Here is a 20,586-nt window from a genome sequence, read left to right as displayed (position 1 = left end):
ATTTTCATTCCAACAAACTCATTTCTCATTTCAACTCTCTCTCTCTAGAAACTTTCTCTCTCTAAACACTTCTTCTCCGACGACACTACCTCCGTGTCAACCACCACTTCACCACCATGGAAAAACGTCCTCTCCAACCGTCCACCACCGCAAACATTCCTTCGAAAACAATTGAAGAAATGTACCAAAAGAAAACACAGCTCGAACACATTCTCCTCCGTCCCGATACCTACGTCGGTTCAATTGAAAAACACACTCAAAATCTATGGGTTTACGAAAACGAAGAAATGGTTAACCGTTCAATCTCCTACGTTCCCGGTCTCTACAAGATCTTCGACGAGATTCTCGTCAATGCTGCTGATAACAAACAGCGAGATCCATCCATGGATTCGTTGAAAGTAACGATCGATCCTGAGGCGAATACGGTTTCTGTTTACAATAACGGTGACGGTGTTCCGGTTGAGATTCATCAAGAAGAGAAGGTTTATGTTCCGGAGTTGATTTTTGGTCATCTTCTTACGAGTAGTAATTATGACGATAATGTGAAGAAAACTACTGGTGGAAGAAACGGTTATGGTGCTAAGCTCACGAATATTTTCTCGACTGAGTTTGTTATTGAAACTGCTGATGGACGGAGGTTGAAGAAGTATAAGCAGGTAGTGATTCGTTTCTTGTTTGATTTTTTTGTTGTTCAAGATTTTGTTGTTGATTTTAGTGGTGGATTTGATTTTTGATTTGTTAATTGTTCGGTAATTTTGTTTTATTGAGTTTTTTTGTTATTTGAATTTCGTTGAATTTTTTGGTTTAGAATGTTGTTAGGGTTTTTAGTTTTGATGCTGTGAACTGAAATTGATTTTGAATTTGTTGATTTAGGGTTCTGTTAAGGTTTTTAGTGTTTGGTACTGTGAATTAAACTTGAATTTGTGGATTTATGATGATTTTGTTAGGGTTTTTAGTGTTTGGTGTATGAACTGAAAATGATTTTGATTTTGTTGTTGACTCTAGAGGTGGATTTGCATTTGAATTGTTTTCTTGAGTTTAATTTGTAATTGTTTGTTTTTTTAATTTTTTTTGGAATTTTAATTTTTGGTGGTGTGAATTGAAATTGATTTTGAATTTGTTGATTTAGGCTTCTGCTACTGTTTTTAGTGTTTGTGGATTTACAAAGGTATTTTTGGATTTATGATTTTGCTAGGGTTTGATGTTATAATGATATGTAATTGAATTTGTTGACCTAGGATTTTGCTAGGGTTTTTACTTTTTAATAAATGTTTGGTGCTTTGAACTAAATTGAACTTCCTGATTCAAGACTCTGCTAGGGTATTTACTATTTCATGTTTGGTGTTATGAACTGGAAATGTACTTGTCGATTTAGGATTTTGGTAGGGTTTCTACTTTTTGATGTATGGTGAAATGAGCTGGGATTGAATATGTTGGTATAGGATTTTGCTAAAGTTTTTAACTTTAGACGATGAACGGAATTTGAATTTGCTGTTTTAAAATCAGGCTAGATATTGTAGTGTTTGATTAATGAACTCAAGTTTTTGTCGGTCTGATAATATTTTGGTATATGCTCAATAAGGTGCCTCCATTTTAGTGCATACAATGTAGAATCGTTGCATTTTATGTGTAAAGTTAGGTATATTAATTGTGGGTTTAGAATCCTGTTACAGTTTATATTTTGAAGGAAATGAACTAAGGTTTGGAATATTTGACCATTACTGTTAGGTTGATTTTCAATTTTACATTTCTGCTATCATCTTTGTGTTAACAACCCAGTATCGTTGCAGTATTTGTTTGAATTGTTGGTTTTTGGTGCTATCATTGTTTCGGCTAGTGCTCTCAATTTGGTGCTAACATTGCAGAATTATTCGGATGTTTGTTTTAGTTTTTCTTTCATTTGATGAATGGTTTCTTGTTGCTTTGTCTGTTAATAAAAAAGCCTAATTATCTGATACTAAGTTCACCTTCTATGTATGAGTTTTTGGACAGTTAATGAATCTGTTTGGGTTAAATTTGTGTTATGAAGGTGTTCACAGACAATATGGGGAAGAAGTCTGATCCAGTGATAACCAAATGTAAAGCTAATGAGAACTGGACCAAGGTGACCTTTAAGCCTGACTTGGAGAAGTTTAAAATGACCTATCTTGAAGAGGACGTTGTTGCTTTGATGAAAAAGCGTGTGCTGGACATGGCAGGGTGCCTTGGAAAGACTGTTAAGGTTGAACTCAACGGCACAGTGATTCGTTTTAAGTCTTTCAAAGATTATGCTGAGCTCTTCCTGAAATGTGCTGAGAAGTCCAAACCCAGTCCCCTGCCAAGGTTTGTTGCTATAGAGATATGTAGTTGAGAACTCAATCTGCGTTTGGGTTGGTGTTCCTTTGTTTTTATCTGACATGACTTGGGTTCTGTTTTTAGGACTCATACCAAAGTAGGTGATAGGTGGGAGATTTGCGTGAGTCTAAGTGATGGGCAGTTTCAACAGGTGACTAGTGAACTTCTTAAGTATTGTGTAACTTGCAGGTTCATTGATGTTTATTTCTTGTCTTACACACCTTAATTTTTTTCTTCACCAGGTCAGCTTTGTTAACTCCATTGCTACAATCAAGGGTGGGACTCATGTTGATTACATCACCAATCAGATTACTACCTATATAATGAACAAAGTGAATAAGAAGAAGAAGGATGCCAATGTGAAAGCTCACACTGTGAAGAATCATTTGTGGGTTTTCGTCAATGCTCTGATTGACAACCCTGCTTTTGATTCTCAAACCAAGGAAACACTGACAACTAAACCAGCTAGTTTTGGTTCGAAATGTGATGTTCCAGAATCGATGCTGAAGGATGGTTAGTAGCTCCTCATTTGTGTTTTTGTACTGTGATTGATCAACAGGAAATGGTGTCTCACATGTATTGTAAATCTCTGCAGTTGAAAAATCTGGAATAGTGGACACCCTCCTATCATGGGCAGATTTTAAGCAAAGTAAAGATTTGAAGAAAACTGATGGAACAAAGACTCAGAGGCTTCGTGGGATTGTAAAGCTCGAGGATGCCAATGATGCTGGCGGAAAGAACTCTGATAAGTGTACTTTGATATTGACAGAGGGAGATTCTGCCAAGGCTCTTGCTGTAAGTTATCTATTGTCTATAAACAAATACAAATAGTAAAAGTATTTTTCAAAGTTTGGTCTGACCATTTTTTCGTTTTAGTACACGAAGAAAATGTAGAAGCATATAGTCATTTTACATTTAATTAAAGCCCAACACAAATTCCTACTATTGTACAAAGAATAAAAAATTACTTGATGTAATTTGACAATTTTTTTTTTCCATGAAGATGGCTGGGCTCTCTGTTGTGGGTCGAGACCACTATGGTGTGTTTCCATTGAGAGGCAAATTGCTCAATGTGCGGGACGCTAGCAATAAACAGGTAATGGAGAACGAAGAAATTCAAAATATAAAGAAGATTCTTGGACTGCAGCAAAACAAAGAGTACACAAATGTGAAGTCTTTGAGATATGGTCATTTGATGATTATGGCTGATCAGGTGAGAGCTATTAAAAACTCATAGTATTTTAGTGTTGTCGGTAACAGTTGGATATGATGAGGCATGATTATGTTCTATGTGTGGTTTTCTTATTCCCCCAAGGTTATAATAGCCTAACTTTATGTGTGATTTAGGATCATGATGGCTCTCACATCAAAGGACTACTGATAAACTTCATTCATTCATTCTGGCCATCACTGCTTAAAGTTCCATCTTTCATGGTTGAGTTTACCACTCCCATTATAAGGGTTAGTATTATTAATGCTGTATGTTGTATATTTGATAATGAAAACACTGAGCTGTACATGCCCTTGAGTAGTAGATCCCTTTCTGTTCTCATCCTTCATTTATCCCTTTCTCTCTTTTTTATGATGAGATACATTTATTTTGCTATGCAGGCTTCTCATAAAAATGGGACAAAATTGTCATTTTATTCCATGCCAGAATATGATGCGTGGAGAGAAAGATTGGGGAACACTGCGAATGCTTGGGCAATAAAGTACTATAAGGTTAGCTGTTGTGAGCATGGAGAGCCTCCATATATTTTTACACTTATAAAAGCATAAACCACTATACGGGGGCTGTTTTCCTGACATCGATGGGAAAATTTTAGTCTGTTGGTGCGACTCGAAAAGGCTGGCATCAGTTTTTGTTTAAGCTTGCTTCCAGCCTCTTTTAGAGTGTGTTCTACATCAGAAGGGATATCTCTGCTTCCATATATTGGTGTATTTTTTCTGCATATCACCCTTTGCCTGCACTATTAGTAGATTGGTTTGCTTGTTGGTGCTGTAAAGTTGGACTTCCGTTATGATTTGTTAGGCTGGTTGTTGTGAAGTTGACTTGTTTGTTGGGGAGGTTGTTGTAATGTCGGTTATGCATCATATAATCTGTGTACATTTTGCTCATTTAATTTGCTAAATTTTTATCACTAAGTTTTGCTTTTCAAAAATAAAACTAATTGAATATGTTTCATGAATAATTCTGTTATTCCTGCCATTGCTCTGCAGCAACCCGCGACATATGAAACAATTGCAAGTTTGAGTTGTAGGAGATCAACAATTTGATCCTTTTTAGATTTTCTTTTTTGCCCTTATAATTCTCCTTCTCAATGTTTGCTAATTGTTTTTGTTGTTTGTATAGGGGTTGGGTACAAGTACTCCCCAGGAAGGAAGAGAGTACTTTAAAGATCTTGATAAGCACAGAAAAGACTTCATTTGGGAAAATGAACTCGATGGAAATGCAATTGAGCTGGCATTCAGTAAGAAAAAAGCTGAAGATAGGAAGAACTGGATGCGTAGTTTTGAGGTTTGATTTTTACAAATATGAGAATCTGTTTACATAAGCGTACTCTTCTAGGGTGTATATTTAACATACAGTTTACCATTCTCTGATGTGACAGCCCGGTACTTGTCGTGATCATGAAGCCAAACTTATAAGCTACAAGGATTTTGTTGACAAAGAGCTTATATTGTTCTCAAGAGCAGATCTCCAAAGGTCCATTCCCTCTATGGTTGATGGGCTTAAACCTGGTCAAAGGAAGATTCTTTTCTGCTCATTTAAGAAAAATTTGTCCAAAGAAGTAAAAGTTGGCCAATTTATTGGTTATGTGTCTGAGCATTCTGCTTATCACCATGGTGAACAAAGTCTTGCCAGCACAATTATTGGAATGGCACAGGATTTTGTGGGCAGCAACAATATCAATCTTCTCACACCTAATGGTCAATTTGGGACCCGTAACTTGGTGAGATGAACCGGCATAGTTTTTTTTGTTGTATTCATAATGTTTCTTTCTTAAACATGTACTTACCGAATTATTTTCTTTTTCAGGGTGGAAAAGACCATGCAAGTTCCAGATACATCTACACTCAGCTAAATACTGTAACCCGTAGCCTCTTCCATGCTGATGATGATAAGCTTCTTGAGTACTTGAATGAGGATGGGAGATCCATTGAACCAAACTGGTATTTTGTTTCTCTTTCCTTTTCAACGGTTATTTTGATTGTGATTTGTATGTAACAACTAAGGAACCTCATCGACATAGAGCTGATTCAAATTCTGCTTGTCACCACGCAGGTACATACCAATTATTCCTTTGGTTCTTGTCAATGGTAGTGAGGGAATTGGGACAGGTTGGAGTTCTTTCATTCCTAACTATAATCCCCGAGAAATTATTGCCAATGTTCGACGTTTGTTGAATGACGAGGAAATGGTGCCTATGGATCCATGGTACAAAGGATTCAGAGGAACCATTGAGAAAAGCGCCAAGGAAGGAGGCTATATAGTCAATGGCTCAGTGGAGGAAATAGATGATATAACTTTCAGAATCACGGAGCTTCCTATTCGAAAGTGGACTCAAGATTATAAGACGTTCCTTGAACTAACAACTGAAGGGGCGCCTAATGTGAAGGATCCTCTCATTGAAGTAATACGACCTATACCTTTCTCACCAAACACACCATAGGATAATTTATGCTGTATTCATATGTAAATTTTCTTTTTTGCAGGATTTTAAGCAAAATGGGGATGATGCAATCGTAGACATTGAAGTCAGGATGAAGGCAGAAAAAGTAGCTGCAATAATGCAAGAAGGATTGTTCAAGAAATTTAAATTGACCAGCACTATTAGCACAAGCAACATGCATCTTTTTGACGCAGAGGGAAAAATAAAGAAATTTGACACCCCAGAACAAAGTATGCCCTTCACTATGCATAATTATTGAATCATAATATTATGTAATGATTTTCATGCCACTCACTTGTTGTGTCATTTCTAATGCAGTTCTTGAAGAGTTCTATCCACTTCGGCTGGAGTATTATGAGAAGAGAAAGGTGAATTATTGTGGAATGATGTGGTTTTTTCTCTATATCCTGTGCATATTAATATATGATCTGAAATTAAAGTTGTGCAATTATGCAGAAATATATATTGGCCAACCTTGAACGACTTCTGTTGATTTTAGACAACAAAGTTAGGTTCATATTAGGGGTTGTGAGTGGTGAAATTATTGTAAGCAACCGGAAAAGAACTGAACTGTTGATTGAGCTGAAGCAGAAAGGTTTTACTCCCATCCCGAAGAAAGGTAAATCTGCAGAACCACAAGTTGCAGGGGCTAATGATGAAAATTCAGAAGATCAGGAAGATAGTGAGCGGGAAACTGCATCTAAGTCTGTCAATGTTGAAGGAGCAACATGGGGTGACTACGAGTATCTTTTATCCTTGTCTATTGGTACTTTGACCCTTGAAAGTGTTCAGAAGCTGCTAGATGAAAAGGCCGACAAGGAAAACGAGTTTGAGATTTTGATGGGAACCCCATCAAAGTCACTGTGGTTGAAGGATCTAGACGAGCTTGAAAAGAAACTTGATGTAAGAGACAATTACTTATTTTGCTTAGTTGTATTTAAAATAATGAATGTCAGTATTATTACTTTCTTTTATTCATATATATATTTTACTTGTGTTTCAGGAGCTTGATAGAATAGAGGCAGAAGAGGGTCAAAAGCGATCAACCATGTCAAATAAAAAGAATCGTTTGGCTACAAAACCTGCAAAAAAGCCACCACAGCCGCGAAAGAATACTAAGAAAGCAAATGTTGAACCAGAGAATGACAATTCTTCAATGGAAATTGGTAAACCTGAGTTTTATAATTTAATTAATATTAATATTATGTGTAATCTTTTGAATTTTGACATCCATTCGAGTATGAACTGTCCCAATTCGCATCATCAGAGAATGCTGTTGAAGTTGTAAAACCAGTTGAAGTTGCAAAACCAAAAGGACGAGCAGGTTCTAAGAAGAATGCTCAGACGGTATGTCAATTGACAATTTCCTGTATTGAATGTTTTTCTTCCAATCATGTTGAGCACTTACACTTGTGCTATATATATCATCAGGAAGCTGATGACGAAATTCTCTCTCTTCAAGAACGCCTAGCTGTGTATAACTTAGAATCATCTGGTGAAAAGTCACAAGGTAAATTTTATTTTTTTGGGATGAATTAGTTAAATGTGTTCTGAATCATCAATTAATTTTCGACGCTTGTAAATATAAAGTACATATGATTACAAGTCACAAGGTAAATTTTATTTTTTTGGGATGAATTAGTTAAATGTGTTCTGAATCATCAATTAATTTCCGACCCTTGTACATATAAAGTCCATATGGTTACACCTATTATTGATGTAGTGTTTTCTTCCACAGCCATGGAAGAAGAACCCCCTGTGCCGCCTGCTGGGAAGAAACAGATTAACAAAAGGGGTGGTGCTAAAAAGAAGTCAAATACCATAGTGTTGGAATCAGACAGTGATAACGAAGTTAATGATGTTGAAGATGACGATGACGACTTCGAAGTTCAAGAAAACGCTGCTCCAGCTAAGAAGGGTGGGAGAAAGCCTGCTGCTCAAAATGCCAAGAAGGCTGCTGCTGAGGATGATGAGTTTGAAGTTCAAGAGAAGGCTGCCCCGGCTAAGAAGGGAGGGAGAAAGGCTGTTCAAAATGCCAAGCCACCTGCAAAAGCAGCTGCAGCTCCCAAGAAAAGAAATGTAGGCAGCAAATCAACATTGGGTCAAAAATTGTTAACTGATATGTTGCAGCCAGCTGAAAGTATAGGTACATCACCAGAGAAGAAAGTGAGAAAAATGAGGGAGTCACCATTTAACAAGAAGAGTGGTTCTATATTGGGCAAAACTGCTAACATGGATATAAGTCCAATTGCAGATTTGTCCGAGGGCTCTACTTCTAACTCTCCTACTGCAGAGGATGAGGTGGTTGAGATTGCACCTCAGCCAGCAAGGGCTAGACCTCAGAGGGCCAATCGTACTCAAATGAAATATGTAGTCAGTGAATCCGAGAGTGACAATGAGTCTGATGATGAGGATGCAGAGTTATCAGATTTTGAAGAAGACGACGACTAGACTGTTCGTTTGATTGCATTACAATGTAGTTGGAATTTTATGAATTAGTAAACTAGGTGGCTTCTATGCTGTTATTCTGTAAAACTTTGATCTGTGTCTTGCAGATTTTTCATTTTAGTTTGATGTCTCTGAACTTGAATAAGTTTTGCATGAATGGATCAGATTTATGACTCTAACCATATTTTTTCTATTCCTTGAATTAAATAGTTCAGAAGTTAGTTTTTGTATATATTGAGGATTTCTTATATATTATATAGCACTAATTGTGCATCATTTACGCTCTTATGAATCCCTGCCTACAAAACTGACTCAGGAGTTTTCCATTTCTTTGTTGCTACATACAATTGTGTCTACATCAACACTACATATCCATCTTTCTATTTTTTTTTTTTTTTAATCTATTTCGTGTATTTTTCCTTAATGTCTGTTTCTGTATGGTCAAAACTGAGACAGTCATAGAGAGACTCTTGTTAAAATAGAGTTCACCCTCCTTCTCTTCCTACAATGACCTATGCCTTCAATTGGAGAACTGCACCTCTTTCTCTTGATCTGGGAGGATGATGCTGTATGAAGGACATAAATTTAGCAGGCTGTATCCAACTAATCTAGAATTTTGCACTTCTATCAACTCAGAATCTTATTATAGTGAGCTTTACTGCTAGATGTCATGCAAGATGGCTAGCAAAGCTGCACAGGCAAGTGCTTCTTTGTTATCTGTCCCACCAAGAATATGACTGCTAAATCATGTTGCTCGACATCTTGATAAACAGTCAAATGATCCAAGACCTCTGCATGTGTTAAAAATGCTGGCATATTAGACCTATATAAGTCTGTCTAACTATTGTTGGTAACGATGAGGAAATTAATTATGAGCTAAATGTACTAAAAATTGCCGCCATTTTAAACCTATACAAGTCTGTCTACCATTTTACAATATAGCCTCTTCAAACAATTGATATTTAATTTGTGGACATGTATGGTAATTTCTGTTTGCCATGTACATTCCCATTTTTATGTGAACTTCACGGTGAATTTTTCATTACTTCTATATATATTTTTCACTCATTACTTCTTTATTTTTTTTTCACTCATTACTTCTATGTTGAAAAATATTACTTGTGAAGGTAACATTTACTTGCAAACTAATGTAGTTTGAGTATTGTGACAGTAGAATAGCAATGCAGGTGCTTCAAAAAAATAAGGAAATATCGAGTTATATATAGGAGAGATATTACCGAGAGATGTGTCATTGGAAATTCATCTGTTAGATGCTCTGTGGAGATGGAAAGTTGTTGAAAAGACAAGGTTTGATATTGAAAATCTCAAGAGTAAAATGTAAATATGTTGTCAACAACTTAATTCTGTTAATTTTCCATATATATTCTTTTCCACACATTACTTACGACCTATTGCTTTAATCTCGATTTAAATTTTATTTATCTCACTATCATTTCTTTTTTGGTGGGGCTGGTTTGCAAATCCTAAAATAGGGACTGGTTTGCAAAATCGAAAGAATTATAAGCGTCAGTTTAAGATTACCAATGTATTGAGCAAAGAAGAAATTTAAAATTCTTAGTTTTTTGGTGGTATTTGAAATTCTTTATTTAACTTTGACAAAATACATTATAAATTTCTTCATTTTGAAAATTCTCCAAATATATTTTTCAAACAATAAAGTTTAACAGAGGAATTTAAAATTACATTACAACGAAACACTCCCGCATCCAAACACTTTTTATATATTTTGAAGATTTCTTATATTAACTGGCATCATTTTAATGAATGGTTGAGTGGATTATCTATTACTAATTACACATCATTTGCATTTTTCAGAATCATTACCTGTATAAAGAATTGACTAACCAGTTTTCTATTTCCTTGTTTGCTACATACAGTTGTTTCTACTTCTACACTACCTATATCAATTTTTCTATTTTTTTCTTATGGCTACCATCTAACCATCTAAAACTTGTTATATGACATGATAGAAAAGTCTTCATCTAATCCATCTATATCTCCTTTAAGTCTATGTTGTTGGATTATCAAAACTGAGACAGTCATAGAGAAATCTGGTCCTGAAAGAACATCCCCTATAGGTCCAAGCTCCGGACACTGTTGCCAATCATTCATACCTTTTGTTAATATAGAGTTCACTCCTCCTTCTTTTCCTACAATAACCAATGAGTATTTCCCTTCAAATGATTTCAAAATAGTGAATGTCTCAGCAGCACTTGCAAGATGTTTCTCCATGTATGCAATTTTGCCTCCTACCACATGCTTTTCATAGAACTGTGCAAAACATTCATCGTCTAACTGCATCTCTTTCTCTTGGTCAGGGAGGATGATTCTGTATCCGACTAATCTTGATGACTCTGCACTTGTATCTACTAGGAATCTTATTACAGTGAGCTTTACTGCCGGATGTTGAGTGACGCGGCTGGCATAGGCAAGTGCTTCTCTATCATCTTTTCCACCAATAAATATGACTGCCACATTTACTGTCTTTTGACTTCTTGATAATTCTTCGAATGATCCAAAGCCTCTATCTACTAGAATCCCAACCGAACATACGGCACTTCTTAGTACCTGTTCAAAACAATATTATCTGTAGGGTTTGCTACATGTACTGAAAATGATGCCATATTAAACATGTATAAGTGTCTAACTATCATTGGTATCTAATGGAGATAATAACTTTTAGTTTTGACATAATGATATGTCGACACAAATTTTGACAATAATTTGGATGTTTAAAACATTTCAAATATGTGGTTAATTACGTAGTGGATTGTTAATGAACATGACAAGGTGTCGCAACTCATTAACCATCTATTGAACGTAATTAACCACAATTTTGAACATCAGTAGTCACAATTTTCAGGTGTTTAAATATAAATGATACTCACTAACCCTCCTAATTACGATTAAATATATATGATTTCCATGTGTTCAAATATACACTGAAAACCATGATTAATTACGTTCAGTGAATGATTACCGAGTTATGATACTTTGGTATATTCATTAGTCGTCCATCTAATGTAATTAACCAAACCATCAATTTGAATTCCGATAGCCATCCAAATTATTGTCGATTTTGTCAAATTTGTGTCAAAATATGACAACTCTAGTTTTAAAGACATTACCTTTCTGTTCACATATCTGAACCCTTGATTACCAATATCCATTGTTCCATCCTGGCGTTGACGCCTATGGAATGGTAATATGACAAGGGCAATCATCAAGTCCTCTGCTAAAATACAAATATCTTGTGGCATGTTATTAATTGTTGATAGTGCCATGGTTCTTTTCAATGTAATACCTTCACCACTATCTAAAACATGCGCTTGAAATGCATTTGTTACTTCCGTGTCTTCTACAGTTTCTGTGTGCAGTCCTTCATCCCTCTCTAAAGTTTCCGATATTTCGTCTGTTAGTTCTATCATGTCAGTGACATATACTAGAATACCAGGATCAGCTTCCCCTTTTGAAATCTCCATAAAGTTTATGGAAGCGGGAACATTGTGTGGTCCATGAACACATAAGAGGATCCTTAGCTCGCTCGATGGATCGAGTGAATGAAGTGCTAAGCGATGCGTAGGCACCTTTTTCCTTGCACGTCTTATAATTTGCGCTACGACTGATGGTATGTACAAAACAGTGAAAAAGATTGCCAATATCATCCCAATGACCGTCGACTTACTTGTTGCTCTACCACAACCCATCTGTTAATATAGTACAAGAACAAGATATGAATGAGCCTATATGATACTGAAGTAACTTATATGCAAAACATGATTTCAGTGACTTGTGTTATACACAACAACAATCAATGCCTATTTTTTCATTCTGAAAATGATATATCTTTTCAAGATGAAAATAGTAAAAAATATGGAATCTAGGCATAAGGATTTACCACTTTGATAGCCAAGTAGATATGCAAATGACCCTTTGTAGTAAGAAGCAATCCTATAGCAGTTGCTTCAGGCCAACGAAATCCCTCTGTGGCACCAGAAACAAGTGCACCACCGACTTTTCCAATTATTGATAAAATTATAAGCATAAGTATCTGTGTCCATGTGTTAATATTACCTGCCTCAAAGTGCCTCAAATCAGCTTCAAACCCAACCCACAAGAAAAAAATTGGAAAAAAAATTGTATTCAACAAATAGTTGATTTTGGTGATAACCCATTTTGAAACCCTACCTTCCCTAGGAAAACTAACACCTACCAAAAATGCACTTAAAAGTGGACTAAAACCATTTAATGATGAAGAGGCACACATTAACACCACAAATGCAAGTGAAAGTATCAAATGTGGACCTTTCATATGTCTGCCTTCTGGATTTTCATTATCAACCCAACTCATAAAAAACGGCGAAAATAATAGTGTGAATAGTACTTCACCCAAAACTCCAAAACCCATTCTGATCTTTTTTTCAGTCTCAACATCCAAGGCCAAATCATCGCAAGTTTCGGGTAGTGGAACGAGTATGTAACAAATGGAAAGTAAAAAGTAGCAAAAAAAATCCGAGTACATTGCCGTCGCGATTGCAAGCTTCCCGATATCTGACTTTCCGATTTTGAGCTGTGTTAGTAAACGCGTCAACACAGGCGAACCTGTACTAGCTAGTAGAAGGGAAAGAGCTGTTGTGAATTCTAATATTTTATCTCTGTTTGGGAAGTAAGTTACAAAAGGGGAGAAAATAATTCCTAGTAAGATTGTTATGCAAATTCCTGGATAAGCAACTCTAACATGTCTTGGTGGTTTTTTTAATAGTATATAAGGGTCCATTTCTATCCCTAATGCAAACATGTAACACATCATACCAAAATCAATTATAAATCCAAATGTCCTGTTGAATTTCTCAAATAGATTGCGTACAATTCCTATGTTTCCAACAACTATTCCTACCTGCATTCATATACAAGAGAGAAAAAAAAAATCATAATCATTATAAGAAAAAATTCATTTTCAAATCCTACATTTTTGTCTAATAAAGTAAGCTTTATAGAGAAGATTAGTCATGCAGAGACATCATTATCGGACAAAGAGATCTCGTCTCGACTATGTTGAGATCTCAAACTCGAAACAATTATATGCAGCATAAACAATCATATAATGAAAATCGATTTAAGATATAGAAACTTACAAGTATGTCAGAAGTGATTCGAGGATGTGAATAAGGCTTTGTCAGAAAATGCAAACCATTGCACATAATCACCATAACCATAAATAGAAAAAAGTTTTTTCCTACTTCAACAGTGAGATTAGTCAACTTTTCACGACATTGAGAGGGTTCTTCTGCCATATTGACAATCCAAAATCAACCTCTCTTTCTTTTATTTCTTTGTCTAGATTATCTTGTTTCTTTTCTTCTTCATTTTCTTTGAAGTTTCAATCACTAAGGACAACATTTTCCTTTTTCCTTGTAACTTTTGTTTAGGTATTGAATAATTGTCAAAAAAATGTTTTTGTGAAAGCCAATGGTTGTTATTTCTTAGCTTTGTTTAAGGAGAAAATAGAGGAGCACTCTAAGGACATCAAAGACATACAAGGTGATATGATAGTGGATCTTTGAGACATACACTGTGTGGAAAGCAATGAACCGTAAAACATGGATACATCGCAAATGTAACGTTTCATCCCTATCACTAATTCACTACATACTTATATATATGTCATTAAATTGTTGAAAAAATTCACGTGGCTTAAACAATATGGCCATTCGCCAATTTGTAAAAACTTTCAAAATCAATATAAAGTTTGATTACAAAAAAAATGATATTGCCAATACAAAAAGTATTCATATACAAAAGAAACTAGCTTTTTTATATATTATAAAAAAAATTCAACACATCACCAAAAATAAAATAAAATAAAATTTCAATACACCAAATCTGTTTTATATCCAAATCCTAATAGACAGTAACGAATGACAATTCAAATATAAAGATAAGCACATATGATAATTCATTCTCAAATCCTAGTAATCTTGTTCAAAAAAACAAAGCCTAGTAATAACAAAAGGGGCTAAAATATGGTTTTAGTCTCTGCAAATATGCCTCGTTTTGGTTTTAGTCCCTGTAAAAAAAAAAATAGTTTTTGGTCCTTGCAAAATTTTTTGTTTTTGAAAATAGTCCCTGACACCACTTTTTGTGATGATTTGCATACGTGACACATTATAATTGAACCAATTTTGTAGTTTTTGGTCCATGCAAAATATTTTGTTTTTAAAAAAGGTCCCTGCAAAATTTTTTATTTTTGGAAATAGTCCCTGGACAATTTTCAAAAATAAAAAATTTTGCAGGGATCAAAAACAATTTTTTTTTTATAGGGACTAAAACCAAAACGAGGCATATTGCAGGGACTAAAACCATATTTTAACCTAGCGAAAGGTACCCTTCATTCACTTGTTCTAGTTGACAACTTAAACTTACATAGAGGGTTTTGAATGAAATGTGTGCAAACATGGCATACTAAGACAAACTTTAAAATCTTCAAAACAAATAGCACATTTTCTCTCCTTTTCAACTTCCTCCAATCCCTCAACACATGACTTTGCCGCAGGAACCAATCCATTATCTTCTTCATCTTCGCTGTTTTCACTGCTTTCACTATTTTCATCAACAAATTCAAAATAGATATGGATTGATATCGTATGAGATTTGTAAAGGAGATTTGTTTTCTTAACAAGAAAGGTTAGTATGTTAATTGTTTGTTCTTTTATTTGAACAACCTTTTATTGTGACAACCTCTTATGCAACCAAATTATACAACATAGTTTAGATAGTGGCACAAAAATCAAAGTAATTGAGAGAAAAAATAAAAGGACAATGTTAATATGAGAGAGAAAGTTGTCACAAAAGTTGACAAAAAATGGTTGTTCAAATATCATTTCTCTGCTTATAACTACACTAGATCCCTTTATTCATTGTACCCCACCCTTGTTTTCTGGATCTAAACTAATCCAATGCTCCTCAATGCCTCGCGATACCTTCGTGATGATAATTGTCGCTCTTCTTTCAAACCTTAACTTTGTTTGACACAATCTAATCTTAATTAATTTTTTGACATCTATTTTATCTATATTATACTGTCGAAAAGATTGTTACTCACATGTCCATCTTTTCTATCTTTTTATTACGCTAACGTTTGAAAATTATGAACGGTGTTTTCCTATGAAATTTTGATTTTGATTAAATATATAAATATAAATAATTGTTGATTTCAAGTTATAACAAATGAAACTAATATTATTTATCAATTTCAACGAAAACAACAATATATATAAAAAAAAATCTATAATCTAAATTCTTATCATTTTAGTGACGACAACAACAACCATTGTAATAGAAAAAGTTGTTTTAGAGTATAATTGAGATAATGAAAAAGTCAGGCCAAAATGTTATATTTTACTAGCAAAAAGAAGGGTTCTCACGGGCCCATATTTCCGCTTTCTTTTTTATTACGCTAACGTTTGAAAATCATTAACGGTGTTTTTTATATGAAATTTTGATTTGGATTAAAACTAAAAATATAAATGTTTGTTGTTTTCAAGTTATAACAAACTAAACTAATCATGATTATTTATTTCAATGACACCAACAATATAAAAAAAAAAAATCTAAATTCTCTTTTTTAACCAACAAGGATCTTTATTACAGAAAAATGTTGTTTAAGGGTATAATTGGCATAATGAAAAGCAAGTATAAATATACTCATCTAGTTTGTTACACTTTTTAAATGATAAAGAAAAAAAAATAGACATATATAGATATTCATATCTTGTTACGTTTTTTTTAATATTTAAATTTATTCTTATCTATTTGTTACATGAGTTATTTGTATTCAAAATTAAGGGCATTTTCGAAAAAGAAAAATCCAGCCAAAAAGAGCTGAAAGGGGTTGTTTTCTTTATATATAGTAAGATTTATAATATAATATAGATATATTCAATCTAGTTTGTTATACTTTTTAAAGCATAAAGGAAAAAAAAACTCAACATATAATCATATTGTGTTTTTTACATTTTTTTTATATTAAATTCACTCTCATCCAATATAATTTTTAAAGGAAAAAGGATAGGAAAATATTTATATATCATGGACAATAAAGATTGAGTTTGTTACAATTTTTTTGTTAATATTTGAATTTATTCTTATCTAATTGTTATATGTGTTATTTGTATTTAAAATCAAGGGTAATTTGGGAAAGTGAAAAAGTTAGCCCAAAAAGGTTAAAAGGGCCTATTTTCTTTACATACAATATCTATGCTATCTATATCTTCTATATATAAAGAAAACAATCCATTTCAGCACTTTTGGGTTGAGTTTTTCTTTTTTCAAAAATGCCCTCAATTTTCAATACAAATAACAAATGTAACAAATAGATATGAATAAATTTAAATATTAAAAAAATGTAACAAACACGATATGAATATATATGATCGAACCTGATCAGAAGGTGGCTGTCGGTGCTTCTTCAATGCAGTGGTTGATGGTGGTGGAAATCAGTCAGTTGAGTGTTGGAACGACGAGGGTGTGAGTACGTGTAGACACTCCGACGCTCAAGTCAGTAGAGGTTCAGAATGAGGGTTTTGAAGTGAAAGAGATTATACCTTGGAGGCTGCGGGGAGTCTTCTATTTATAGAGGTGGGTGAATGCAGAGTCGTAGTAATGACACACGTGTGTCCAACGGTTACAAAATCGGGGGAAGTGTAACTGCCGGTGAGATATTCGCGGGAACATGGGAAAGAGATGTTACAATCCGTTTGAACTGGTCTTGGTTGCTCAGTACATTTGTTGCGAGTCAACTGCCAAATGCAGCATTTGGGCTTGATTTGTTATTGGGCTTAAGCATTGTGGGCCTAGGTCTCTGACCGGTCCAGAACACTATATATATCTGTTTTTTTTTTTTTTTAGTTTGTCATTTAAAAAGTGTAACAAATTAGATGAATATATTTATACTTACTTTTTTACGATCCAAATTATATCCTTAAACGACTTTTTCTATAATAAAGATTGTTGTTGGTGTCATAAAAAAATAATTTAGATTATATTTTTTTTGGTATATTGTTCGTGTTATTGAAATAGATAATCATGTTTAATTTGGTTTGTTATAACTTATAACTATAAAGCAACCTTGTCAAAAAAAAAAAAAAACTAGAAAGCAACAAACATTTATATTTTTAGTTTTAATCAAAATCAAAATTTCTTTCCCTAATATATCTAAAGAAAATTACCCCTTTCAGCTCTTTTGGTCTGGATTTTTCTTTCCAAAAATGCCTTCAATTTTCAAATCAAATATGACATGTAACAAATAGATAGGAATATATTTAAATATTAAAAAAATGTAACAAACACGATATATATATATATATATATATGTCTGTTTTATTTCCCTTTATCATTTAAAAAGTGCAACAAACTAGACGAATATATTTATACCTACTTTAATTATCTCAATTATAACCTTAATCAATTTTTTCTAAAATAAAGATTGTTGTTAGTGTCGTTAAAAAAAAGAATTTAGATTATATTTTTTTGTTATATTGTTGGTGTCAATCAAATAGATAATCATGGTTAGTTTGATTTGTTATGACTTGAAAACAACAAACATTTATATTTTTTGTTTTAATCAAAATCAAAATTTCATTAAAAAATATTGTTCATGATTTTTAAACGTTATCGCAATAAAAAGAACGGAAAGATGGATATATGAATGACTTTCTAACTAGGGGATGAGAAAGGTTGTTTAAAAAAAGGTATCAAAAATGATAATTTAGAAAATAAAGGATTAAAATTGCATTTAAGCCGCAAGTCAATCAAATATCCTACAACTTTGACCATTTAAATCACTACGTGGTTAATATCTAATGGAGCTAATTGAGCGTGATTTCATCTTTTTGGTTCTCCAAAAGTCTCTACCTTATTGAATACGTTGCTATTCACCCTCTCACTAGTTATCACTAGTTACAAGAAGCCCTTAGTTTTTTTCACATATATTAAGGTTGTTTGCGTGGGAGGAAGAGTCGGTAGGGGAACTTAGACTTTTACTTCAAAATGTTTCTTTACAGATTTACAAAAAGGATATTTGGAAGTGGAACGCGGATCCTTCTTCTTGTTACACAGTTCAAAGTGCATACAATACTTTCATTGCTCAGGTTTATGTTGATAATGTGGTGGCAACGCCTTCTTTTTGGCATAAGGACGTTCCTTTGAAAGTGGTGCTTTTTGTGTGGCGTCTGTTTCGGGATCGGCTTCCTACAAAGGTTAATCTTCACAGGCGTCATGTTTTAGACTTTGATGCTCAAATTTGTGTTGGTGGATGTGGACTTATCCAAACATCCAATCATTTATTTTTACATTGTAATCTTTTTGGTTCGGTTTGGAATTACATTTTTTAATGGCTTGGAGTAGTCATGACATTGCCTCATGATGTAACAGGGCATTTTAATCAATTCGCTGGATTGCGCCCGTACGTCGGTTCGCTGTATTGCGCTTGTGATTAGTGTTTTTAATATTCTAAGATATCGTAGTATTATTGAGGGGTTGTGTTGTGGATAGGGCTTATTGTTTCCACTTTTTTTTTTATTTTTTTTATTGCATATGGCTTATATTAACGGACCAAATTCTTCTTGAACAATAATTGTTTTACTTTACAGTCGAATTCAGGTGCTACTGAACAATTCATCAATTTTTGTTTTTTTAATATATAAAACACTATAAATAATGTATAGCTTTATAATTCTCTAATTCTTAAAGCAAAGAGATTTGATCAATTCAAAATTAGAGTTTTTTTTTTTTTTTTTTTGACGAACATAACTAGAGTTTATAAAATGCATTTAATCCTTCAAGAGTGTTGGCTATAATTTCAACCAACAGTTGACTACATCCTTTCGGGTGCTTCGATGTGTACTTACGATTTGTGGGAGTTGCACTAGGCCATTTAAATCACTTCCTGAGTTAAAAAATCAAAACTGCAAGCTAAGACAATTTACTCACTACTGTTTTTTTTTAGGCAAATAGAAAATATATAAAATAAAAGGAGAGAGTTAGGAAGATTGGGGGGCATCTGAGATCCAGGAATAACCCAACTGAAAATACAACATGAGAAAACAGTCTAAAATGGATCAACTCTAATTTATTCTAACAAAAAAATACTAATCACAAGTGCAATCCACCGAACCAGCGTACCGGCACGAAATCAGGTTAAAAAGTGAAAATCGCATGAAAATGTATATGGCAACATCATAGTATAAACCTTAATAAAACGTTGTAGTTTTTGTGGTTTTTCTGAAAAACCAGAATGAAAAAAACATTACAAATCAAGTAGGCAATTGAAACCTACACAAAGGGCATGAATTGCCTATCACCAACCAATCACAGATACAAGTCATATGAAACATGTGTGAACATGGTATTCTAACACCAACATTAAAATCTTCAAAACAAATAGCACATTTCTCTACTTCTTCAACTTCTACCATCTTCAATCCCTCAATAAATGACTTAGCCGCTGGAACGAACCGATTATCTACTTCTTCAACCTCCATTTCCTCTTCATCTTCATATTCTTCCAAACCAACGTTCCATTGATATCCTCCGTAATCATCTTCATAATTAACTTCATAATAATCATCTTCTTCTTCAACCTCCATTTCCTCTTCAACTTCTTCCCATTGATATCCTCCGTAATCATCTTCACAATAAACTTCATACTCATCATCTTCTTCAACCTCCATTTCCTCTTCATCTTCAAATTCATCCAAACCATTGTTCCATTGATATCCTCGGTAATCATCTTCAAAATAAACTTCATAATCTAATTCTTCATAAGTTTCACTTTCAATAGCACTTGTAATAGGAAGAGCCAACCCATTATCTTCCTCCCCAACCTCAATTTCCTCTTTATCCTCTTCCAAACAAAGGTTCTCTTCATCTCCGTAATCACCTTCATCACAGCTATCGTCTTCCAAAGGAATTGTAAGAGAAAAATCGACTCGAATACAAAGAAACTTTAGGTTATTATAAGTCGTCCCATTAACCATATCGCGAGCACATCGCAAGATTTCTTCTACCATCAAGGCAAAATATTCTTTAGGGAATTTTATGTGAGAAAGCC

The 20,586-nt window shown here is 33.9% G+C and overlaps 2 protein-coding genes across 2 annotated transcripts; one reads left to right on the top strand and one right to left on the bottom strand.

Moving 5' to 3' along the window:
- LOC11405225 (DNA topoisomerase 2) lies at positions 1-8,688 on the top strand. The gene is made up of 19 exons (XM_003599223.4): positions 1-656; positions 2,030-2,322; positions 2,419-2,485; positions 2,577-2,847; positions 2,930-3,129; positions 3,338-3,547; positions 3,682-3,795; positions 3,946-4,056; positions 4,688-4,852; positions 4,947-5,288; positions 5,375-5,508; positions 5,621-5,969; positions 6,052-6,238; positions 6,327-6,376; positions 6,465-6,911; positions 7,012-7,174; positions 7,276-7,355; positions 7,440-7,518; positions 7,747-8,688. The coding sequence occupies exons 1-19, from the start codon at positions 117-119 to the stop codon at positions 8,457-8,459; spliced, it is 4,515 nt and encodes a 1,504-aa protein (XP_003599271.2). The 5' UTR covers positions 1-116; the 3' UTR covers positions 8,460-8,688.
- Positions 8,689-10,421: 1,733 nt separating this feature from the next.
- On the bottom strand, positions 10,422-13,771 carry LOC11405224 (cation/H(+) antiporter 28). The gene is made up of 4 exons (XM_003599222.1): positions 13,613-13,771; positions 12,376-13,374; positions 11,606-12,184; positions 10,422-11,045 (listed from the first exon to the last, which is right to left on the bottom strand). Exons 1-4 carry the CDS (start codon positions 13,769-13,771, stop codon positions 10,422-10,424), a joined length of 2,361 nt encoding a protein of 786 aa, XP_003599270.1.
- Between the last annotated feature and the right edge of the window lie 6,815 nt (positions 13,772-20,586).

The sequence above is a fragment of the Medicago truncatula genome, chromosome 3, assembly GCF_003473485.1.
Source record: "Medicago truncatula cultivar Jemalong A17 chromosome 3, MtrunA17r5.0-ANR, whole genome shotgun sequence".
Classification (NCBI taxonomy): domain Eukaryota; kingdom Viridiplantae; phylum Streptophyta; class Magnoliopsida; order Fabales; family Fabaceae; genus Medicago; species Medicago truncatula.
This window is presented reverse-complemented; position numbering and strand designations above follow the sequence as displayed.